At 41.2% G+C, this 10,383-nt stretch overlaps 1 protein-coding gene across 2 annotated transcripts; it reads left to right on the top strand.

The window, feature by feature from the left end:
• Nucleotides 1–806: 806 nt before the first annotated feature.
• LOC107099019 lies at nucleotides 807–10,120 on the top strand. 2 transcript variants are annotated; one of them, XM_015396947.1, is made up of 6 exons: nucleotides 807–6,162; nucleotides 7,443–7,641; nucleotides 8,203–8,435; nucleotides 8,516–8,806; nucleotides 8,875–8,981; nucleotides 9,103–10,120. In XM_015396947.1, the coding sequence occupies exons 1-6, from the start codon at nucleotides 899–901 to the stop codon at nucleotides 9,336–9,338; spliced, it is 6,330 nt and encodes a 2,109-aa protein (XP_015252433.1). In that variant the 5' UTR covers nucleotides 807–898; the 3' UTR covers nucleotides 9,339–10,120. The 2 variants fall into 2 exon arrangements, with proteins under 2 accessions (XP_015252433.1, XP_015252434.1); XM_015396948.1 differs by lacking the exon at nucleotides 807–6,162 and having other exon boundaries at nucleotides 6,164–7,641.
• The last annotated feature ends 263 nt before the right edge of the window (nucleotides 10,121–10,383 follow it).

The following is a 10,383-nucleotide window of genomic DNA, read 5'->3' as shown; positions in this document are numbered from 1 at the left end:
AATCACTAGGTTTGCTACACACATTAGGTTTAAAAACAAAAATTCCTTCCCCCTGCGGAAATAATTAATATATTTATGTGTAATCTGAAAATAATTTCAGTAGTTCTTCATGTGTTGTAAAAATAAATAAATGATCGGCATGTTGCTTATATTAAATAAACTAAAAACAAATAAATCTCATATCCTGTCAACTGGCTTGTAGAATCCTCTCCCTATAATTGTTTTTAAACCTAATGTGTGTAACAAACCTAGTGAATTGTTTTTTTTTAGTTTTATGCACAAACTCTGAAAAAAACTTGACTTATACAAGGGAGCTCTGTGATTGGTTGCAAAACATCCCTGTTTAAAAAAAACGTCGGGAGAGTCTCAAAAATCCACACAAATGCAGTGAAGTTTAAAGACCACTGGTACTTTGTAATTGAATTTATAATTGCATATGGACCAGAAATACTTTGGCAAATCATGTGCTGTGCATGAGTGAATCTTGCATGCTTGCATGAATGGTGCTGAGTGTGTGTGGACCTTGTACTGTGTGTGTGTGAATTTGTTTGTGCTTGCATGAATGGTGCTGTGTGTGTGAATCTTTTACAGTGTTTGCGTGAATTTCTGTGTGCTTGCGTGAATCGTGCTGTGTGTGGATTTTTTTGTGCTTGCGTGAATCGTGCTGTGTGTGTATGGATGTTGTCCAGTTCATGTATGAATCACATATGTGTATTTGTGAAAAATGAGACCAATTTAGCTCCATAAATATATGCCTTTACCCAATTGTTGAAATATTTACTTTTTTAAAGGCAAACGGATATTTAACATCTACCCACGACATCATTAGAGGTTCTGGATTTGTTCTGTAAAATTTGAAATTTTAAGTTTGACATTAACATTATGCTAACAATCTTTCATGCAGTTTGGAGATGTGCAGCAAAGATTTGAAAAACTTCTATCAAGCTACCAAATCACAGAGAGTGAAAAAACAAACATTAGCCTTGAAGACAGAATGAAGTCTCTCCAAAATGAGCTACTATCAAACTACCTAACGGAGCACAATATACCCATCTGGTCACAGTGGGCTTTGGATCAGGCCACTGGATATGTACACCTTTCCCTGACTGAGCGGTTTAGTGTCTTGGAGGCAGTGGTCAAGGTTACTCTAGAGGGCATCCTAGACCTTGAGCCTGAGCCAATAACTGGACAAGACAGAAAAATCAAATTTCTTCTCTGTTTGGAAGATCAATTGCAGATTTCTAACCCAACTCTTGCTAGACAGGTTTTAGTTAACACTCTTGAAATGACCTCAGTGCTGCCAAAGCAAAGCAAGGAATTTCTCAGTCAAATTCTTTTTAACAACATTTGGACTTCGAAAGAAATTAAACTCTTTATTGGACGGACAAGAAGCATGGATCAGGACAAAGTCTCAAAAATACTGCAGATGATATGCACCTTTAGTCTAAGCTGCATACAGGCTCTCAAATCACTAAAGCACAAAGATCCTCTAACATATTTACAAGACTGTATATCCTTTGAGATGGACAAGGACCTTGAGAGTATCTTGAGTGAAATGAAAGAAAATAACTACCCAGAGCATCTTCTCTCACAACTAGAAGATATTCTTCAATATGTTGGAGAAGTGTTGCCCAGATGTAAAGGAGTGGAACTGGAGTCCAACTTGATTGAAGACTGTAAAAATTGGATAGCTTCAATAGATTTTGAAAACCCCAACTACGATATGTTAAAGACCATCCTCGTAGTCATGTCCATAGCTGTGAAGAAGTGCACAAACTTCATCAGTGTAAGTGGAGAGGAAGTTCAGGGTTACTTCCCCAGGCTGACTCAGCTTGCATCGCTACTGCTACTGCTGCTACCACAGTCCAAGGATAAAAGTGGATGCCTCCTGGAAATTGGAACAGGCGAAGGTAAGACCTGCATTCTAGCCATGTTTGCCACAATCCAGGCTATACGAGGTACAGCAGTAGATATTGTGACAAGTTCCCCTTTGCTTGCAATACGTGATCAACATGAGTGGAAGAAACTCTATGAGGTATTTGGTGTCACCTCATCTACTGTTCCTCCACAGCATCATGCTAAAAGTTCATTTGAAGATCATGACAAGCTACTTCAGGAAGCATATTCCATGCAAATAGTTTATGGTACTGTTTGTACCTTTGCTGCAGATGTACTGAGGCAAGAGTTTGATAAGAAAAAGACCCGAGGACTGAGGAAGTTTGATTGTGTGATTGTGGATGAAGTTGACTATATGACGCTGGACAGTGGAGTCCAGGTAACCTTCTTGTCACATCAAGCCAATGGACTGAGGCATCTGGAACAAGTTCTTGCAAGCATCTGGGCCATAATGTCTGCCTGCCGTCCAATAGAAATATTTGAAACAGGTGAGATCCAATGGGGAACAAGGATCCAGTACTGTCACAAGGTGGCCAAGCAGGCTGTGGTTGGTTCAGAATCAGACTTTTCAGAAACTGACATACTCTTACTGGGTGTGCAGCTAGGCCTTTATTCAAATGAGGATTTCAATGAAATAATTAAAGCAATGAATCAAACTCAGACAGATGATGAAAGCCTTGAAGATGCCAAGAGAGAAGTTATTGGACAATTTATGGCCAAGCTGGGACAGCGAGAGCAGTATAAGCTGTTCACGGAGCTTGAGACAGCAGTGCTCGATGGTGTTACAGTAGATTGTTACTCACTTGTAAACAACAAAGCAAAGCTGTACTGTAAGGAAAATTCTTCCAGAGAACCCGATGTCCAAATGCTTCTTCTTCAGAAAGGATGTGCCTGTGAGATCATGTCTGAGAAATCCCTTATGGAATCAACAGTTAAAGAACTGAACTCTAGACTTAAGTATTCCAGTGAGTGTTCCTTAAACTCAGTGGAGAAAACTCAAGGATGTATTGTTATACCATCTTTCTTAAAAAAATATGTTGAAAATCAATTGCCGATTTTTGTAGAGAATGCCTTAAGAGCCATTCAAATGGCACCAGGAAGAGAGTACATGATTGAGAAGGCACCTGAAGCAGACAGACCCGGTTTCTGCTATGAAAACACTCATCATTATGATGCCATAATTCCAGTGGACTTCCAGGCCAGCGGGGTACTGGAGAAAAATAAGCGCTGGGGTGAAGGTCTGCAACAGTTTTTGGAGATGAAACACCAACTGGCAGTTTCACAACTGTCCAATGTAACAAACTACATGTCAAATGTCCACTTCTTTAAAAAGTACCTCACTGACAATGGCATATTTGGAGTCTCTGGGACGTTAGGAGGTGAAGCTGAGAAAGCTTTTCTAAAACGACAGTACAACACTGCCACTTACATCGTTCCAGCTCACCGTCATAAAAAGTGTATAGAACTGCCAGCAGTTCAGGTGAGTGGAGGAAAAACTGAGTGGATCCAGGTGATCTGTGAAAGGACATGGCAAGCTGCAGACCGAGGCCAAGTTGTTTTGATTATCTGTGAGGATGTCAAGACTGCCGAGGAGCTAAGGAGTAGAGTAGATGTTAAAGAACGACAACCTGCTAAGATCACCATGTATACATTAAGTACCAAGCACAACATTGAAAATGAAACCTTCAGAAAGGGACACATCATTATTGCTACAAATCTTGGAGGTCGAGGGACCGACATACTTGTTCACCAAGAAGTCAATGAGTGCGGAGGTCTGTTTGTGCTTCTCACATACTTCCCCGGAAGTTATCGTGTGGAGAGACAAGTATTTGGACGCACTGCCCGCAAAGGAAACCCCGGGATGGCGCAGATGATTCTCCACCAGGATCTTCTTGCACCAGCATACCAAGGCCATTCAGTGGAAACCATGAGACGACTCAGAGAGAAATACGAAGAAAGACGTTTAGGCGGTATGGAGGAAAATGAACTGTTTCAAATTGAAATGAAGGAAAATCTTTTTTCCACATTTCTTGAATTTCTCTCTGCCTTTGATAACAACTACACAGAGGAGGAGAGAATGGACATCTCAAAGCTGAAGATGAAAGATCTTCCTGAGTGTTTTAAGAGCCATCGTCAAAAGTTTGATTATGAGACGGCAATTAATGTTTTGAAAGAATCATGGGGCCTGTGGCTCATCCTCCACGAAGAGAAACTCAGGAAGCATGAGGATATCAATCTCATGAAACAAAGCTTGATCACAGATCTAGAGACAATTGCTGATCAAATCTTAAAGGGGAGAAGCAAAAACTTCTATGATTATATCAAATTGGCAAAAAGTAGAACTTACCTTCACCGCAGCAACAGAAAGGAAAGTGACTTTGGAGCATTATGTTACTGGCAGAGTGCTGAGCAATGTGATCCTTTCTATGGTGCTGTTGCATTTTACAACCAGGCATACATCACGGTCAACCTGCAAAGGAGTGGCTACAAAGTTGAAGCAAAGCAGTTGTTAGAAAAAGCAAAGACTGCTGTAGATGTGTACCTCTCAGAATCAACAAACACAATGATGTTTTGCAGTCTTGCAGTCACTAATGACTTTTTACCCCACCACAAAGATAGTAACCTGCAGACCCAAATGAAAGCCAGGATGAATGTCTTTAAATGTTGGAAAGGATACATTGAAAATGCCATGAACACCCTCCAGCACATTGAACAAAGTAAAGGAGAGCCAGTTTTAGAGGACTCCAGTGTTTACAGTCTTTCCAAAGACAAAGACCCCATTACCACTAATGAATTAATGGTACTTCATGAATTTGGCCTCTGCATCGTTTTTGAGGTTAAAAAGAAGCCAGAGTTTTCAATCGATGCCTTTGCCTGTTTCTGTCTTGGAGTTCTCCAAGTGGCATTAGGGGTTCTTGTTTGCACTCTGTCTTATGGGAGTGCCAGTCAGTTTGGATTTGGACTAATCAGTGAAGGTGTTTCCGACATGATTCATGGAATAAAGGGGATGCTACAAGGAGGCTTTGACTGGGCAGAGTGGGCAATTGCCAAAGCTATCAGCATTGGAGTGTCTCTTGTCTTTGGTGGATTGAGCAAACTGAGCAGAGCTGCAAGTGCTGTGAAAAGTGGGGCTAAAGGTCTGATGACTGGGGCTAAATGTAGCTCTGTGGTTACAGTGAAAGAGTGCTTTAAGCATGCAGGGAAATATGCTTTTCAGGAACTTGGCAAGCAGGGTTGTGTCGCTGCTCTCAGCTATGCTGTTAACAGTGGACTTACAGCGTTACTTGAAAAGATCCTGAATGAGGCTTTCAGGGACAAAGTCCATGCGATGATTAAATCTAATAGCCGACTAGATTCTGCTCTAACAAACTTCATTTGTTCAGCAGTACCAAAAACTGCCATTAAGGAGGGATTCACTGACTTCAAAATAGATATGCAATGTGAGAATGAAATGCTTCTGTCAGTGGACATTATGACACGAGACATAATCCCTTGCCTGATGATGGACTGTACCCAGCTCAGCAAAGTTCTTGATACACTTTCAGATGTCTGTGGTTCTATAACGCGTCGCATGGAGAAGCAGAAAGAGATGAAATTGTTGATGAAGGCTTTGGAATCAGCTCAGTATATCAAACTTTGTGTGGAAATATTGCAGTCAGTTCCTACAAAAGAGATCATTGATAAAACATTTGTGCCCAAGTTGTTGAAAAGCATGGATCAGCTGCCACAGAAGAAGTATGATAAGGATGGGAGACACACATTATCTGATGTGAAGCGACTTAAGACAGACATGCTCCAGATTATGGCTAAAAGTGTCTCAGATTCATTTGTTGAAGCTTGCTCACGACACATGACCTCCATCATAACCAGAGCTGGCATGACCAAAATAAACAGTGCAGCTGGTACTGCTGTTGGCAACTTACTTGGTAGGGCTCACACCGAAAGTTTCTTTGACAATCAGCTGCATAAACACCAAATGAGAAAGGTCTTCCAAAGCCCATGTGCATCTCTATCAGAGGAGGAAAAACAGGATCTTCACTGTTACATTGAGGATATTTGTGATGTGGATCATCCTGCTTCATCTTTGGACATCCATGTCCTCACTCAGAGTGATGCTCTGAATGCGAAAATCAAAGGCAGAGGCATCAGGGTGATAGTTGTGGATGCAGATAAGAAGAAGCTCTCAGAGGATTATTTTCCAGGAAAAGACAGTTCTGCAGAAGACATTGTCCTCCAACTGAAGAAAGATCCAGAAACAACAAAACAGTAAGTAATGGTTGACAACTTTAAACATATTCAGTGAATAAAGCATTTTACTGTAATTGCCCAGAAGTGTCAATAAATTTGATTCTAAGTTTGCTTCTATCCCATTAGTTCAGAAAAAATTACCCCATTGACTTTCCAGCAATCCCCCCATCTAAACCGTAAAGAATGCCCTCAGTTTTTTGGTTTTATGTATCAGGATATTCAAATAAAATCCAAAATGACCTCAAACTATGCAATGTGTTCAGCAATGACATGACTTTACATGGACAGTGAGTGGATAAACTAAAGCCACAAAGACCAACAAGGCTTGTTTTTATATGTTGTTCTCTACATCCAGTCTGTTCCTCTGCTTGGTTTGGATGTGTTTCCCAGCTGAGGGTGAACTCAACCATATAAGAAAACATAACTTTTTGGTTGATAAAAGCTTGTTTAATTTTTCAATTGGGTCCTAACAAAGAAAAAATTATCTAATTTATTTAACTACCTAAGAAATAAGAATATTTTAATGTACCCCTTGCAATGCACTCGCGGACCACTAGGGGTACACATACCCCTAATTGTCACTGCTCTAGATGCTGAAGTATAGATGTCGACCCGTTAACGATGCTGTTACTCTACCCTAGAATCGCATCGAGACAAAAATAACGGCCATTCTCCGATGGCTCAGCAACGTTTAACACACCAACATGGTGGCAAAAATGAGTTTATGATGTGGGTGGGAGCTTCAAAGTCATTGTTAGAACAAAGCCATGGCTCAAATGTCTACAACAAAACATTAAGACATATTTCCAGTCTGAGCCAGTTTCAAAAGGGTCTGTTTATGGTGTCCCAGCTTATCTCTTTGGATACAGCCTAGGAAAACAGCGGCATTCATATGGAGGGGGCCTAAGATGGGCTTTGATTCACAGGTAGACTAGACTACTTTTGTGTATAAAGGAGTTTATGGTTGAACGCAAGGGCTCCTGTTCCCCCAAAACAAACAGAACCCAAATCCACTTTCTCATTAAAACTGTGAAAGCAAAAATGAAACTGATTTCAAGATCCACTGTGCTGCCAATGACATTTCAAATATAAACAAAAGAGAAAGTAAGAATTCTTACAGATTTATTTCTGTACTTACAGTGTTTTTTTCACAAAAGAGGAATACTAGGCTGAAGGAGTGCAGACACCTCAGTTGAAAAATAGATTTCTGTTTCTCGTGGACTCGTTAAAATCTTTCTAAGTTAGTTCCTTTTATGTGTTTCTAATGTTTTATTTGTTTGTCTTTGACGCATCTTAAGGGGGCTCATGAAACGGCTCGCTGGTGAAACACGGCCCTATGGGGGCCATTTTGAAATTCTGAGGCCAGATGGTTCTGTGGTCCCAGTGAACTCAGCAGGTCAGAACTGCTTGTATCACGCCGTGGTTCAGGCAACGAGTGACAATCCAGGTGATCTGAGACAAGAGGCAGCGAACCTTCGAAACAAAGTAAAGGAATCTGTGAGTATTTTCAAATATTGAGCACAACAAAAGAAGTCAAGACTTCCAGCAACGTCCACCCATCCCAAAAGGTCACTTATGACCTATGAAAACAAAAATGGGAAACTATTAGGACCTTAGCTGAAGGTGTCTCAGCAAAACAGAAACGGAGCTAATTTGATAACACAAAAAAGGGTTCAAAATCTACAATAATCGAGGTTTTATAACCTAGATACAGGCCCAGTGTTATGATTTATTATAGTTAGAATCAAGCGTGTTTATCATTATGTCACCATAATGAAATTTGGCTCAAAATCTGATGGACGAAAATGAGAAATACTTAAGAAAGAACAGCCAACCTTAGAGTAGATTTCAAAGATGTAGATCCAGGACAACATGCAGTGTGCAGTACATCCAGTAATGTGCAGCTGCAGCTGAAGCTGTCTATAAAATGTGCCGCAGGTTGTTTTTTTGTTTTTGTTGGTCGGCAGGAATGTGTAGTGTCTGCCTGCAGGTGGACGACTGGTTTTAAATCTGTTTCCTAAGGATTGTTAGTAGATTCTTTCTGTCGTCTTTTTTCAGCTCCTGCATGACACACACAGCTATGCCGCAGCTCTGAACCTGCAGAGAGGGTATGAAGAAACGCACACAACACCAGGGAAATACAAGATCAGCGGAGGAGGGAGAAAGACGCAACAAGCAAGCAGAGAAAAGTTCAGGGACAAAATGAACACAACCGGGATGGAGGACATACCAGAAGAGGACATCTCTGTTATAAAAACCTACAACCTTGGTCTGGTTGGAAGCTTTGATGAGTGAGTTCACCCTGTCCAACAACAGTAGCCCTCCGTCACGGACATCATCCTCTCTGATTAATGCTGCTTGTTTGTTCCAGTATCAAAGGTCTACGGAAGACGAACAGATCGAACATTGCAGCGAATAACAACAATAACACTTCTCCAGTGAATGCAGATCACATCCCTCCTAAAAATACCTTCCAGATGGCTCATGAGATGCTCCAGAAACCAGAGAACCAAGACCTAAAGAAGAGCATTGAATCAAAGAACCTCAAACTTTATGCCATGATTAAAAGGAATGGTAATGGTGGGCTCTGCAGAGAGGTTCTTACAGAGCATCACCATCAGGCCCTAACCACTGGCAACAGCAAAGGGTCCCAGATAGTCAGGTGAGGAGGTCAGGTCAGCTATCAGCTGATCTCAGCTCTCTGCTGACTTCATTTCTCCTTTGTTGCAGGGAAAAGCTCACAGAAGTCCTGCTTTCTGGTGACGCTGATAAACTGATGAAGATGTCCATGATAGTGGCCAACCCAGAGATGTCCCAGTCTCTCAGGAGGGATGCAGGTACACAGCAGAGAAGTCCAAGAGTTAAAAGAAACAGAAAGCAGGAGCAAAATGTTTCATTATCGGTCAAAAATATTGAAATCATTTTCCATTAGTCTGCTAATGTTTGGTGTCTGCACAGGAATTCAGCAAAAGAAAGGAGTTGACTTCATATCCAAAGAGGCAACCAGGAGATATCATGCCATCGGGGAGAAACTGCTGTTGGATAAATACTGCGAGATGGGAGTCATTGATCAGAAGACCAGAGATGATCTTCATCAATGGACCAAGGCAAATCTTTACTCCAGAAATTCACCAGAATATCATGAACTGCTCAAAGAGCTTCAATCACCTACAAGACGTCAACAGCAGCGTTAGATGTGCTTTTACATGTCAGACCAGAGGTGGATAGTCCAGGTCAAGGAAGTAAAAAGCCTCTACACGAATCAGTCACAAGCATTTGCATTTCAAGCTCCACATTAAAGGAATAGGGAGAAGGAAAACAAGGGTTTTTACTTCCTGGGGTTTATCCACCTCTGTCTCAGACTCTTCTTTGGATATTTGTGGCACTAGTGGACTTTGGCAAAGGTCAACAGACTGGGACTCACACCTGTGATACTAGTTTTGAGTAAAATGAGAGAAGGAAAGATGTGTTAGCTCTGGCTGAGGTCATCTATAAAAGTGGTTAGGGATCACAAAGAAAGGTTTAAAAGCTCCCTGAATCCAATCTGAAGTTCCTTCTCCTCTCTTTGTCTATGGATGCGGATCCATGTCATACACATTTTTTGCTTCTAAGTTAGCCTGTGAAGGGATCCATTTTTTGCCTGCAAACCAAAATTAGTGCTATTATATTCTTCTACCAAAAGTGATTTAGTTGATTAAATCAAATGATGCATGTGAGTTATGCAGACCCTGCCACTAGACCAAATACTGCTTCTGTTGGTGAGACGTATTGTGTTCACTTCCTGTTTTTACTGCTGAGCTGCGTTGTTGTTCAGGCTATCTCCGTTGGAATGAAGATCTTTTTTTTCTGTGATATCTCTGTAACCCTAACTGTCCAGAAGCACTTTAAAACATAGAACCTTCTGCTGCACTTCTCTACTGAGCACTTGTCGCTTTTACATGCTTTTATTTCTGGTAGAAAGGACTGACTGGCCTAGGCTAGCTTAGCATCACTATGGCTTCCCTCTGCTGATCTCTGTTTATTTAGTCAATTGCTGATAGCCCCAAAAAATGAAGTAATCGGCCGGCATATTGGTACTCCCCACTCCCACGGAGACGAGCCATAGCAATGCCTGCCTGTGTAGCATCTGGCTGCAAAAACAAGCCTTTTTCTAGCTATGGGAACCCGTTTCACAGGTAAATTTACAGCCAGTGGATGTACTAACTAAGAAAATCCAAATGTATGCCAATGTATCCTATA

Source organism: Cyprinodon variegatus, unplaced genomic scaffold (genome assembly GCF_000732505.1).
Source record: "Cyprinodon variegatus isolate N-32 unplaced genomic scaffold, C_variegatus-1.0 Scaffold830, whole genome shotgun sequence".
Taxonomy (NCBI): domain Eukaryota; kingdom Metazoa; phylum Chordata; class Actinopteri; order Cyprinodontiformes; family Cyprinodontidae; genus Cyprinodon; species Cyprinodon variegatus.
The sequence above is the reverse complement of the archived record's forward strand: the minus strand, read 5'-3'. Positions and strand labels throughout refer to the sequence as shown.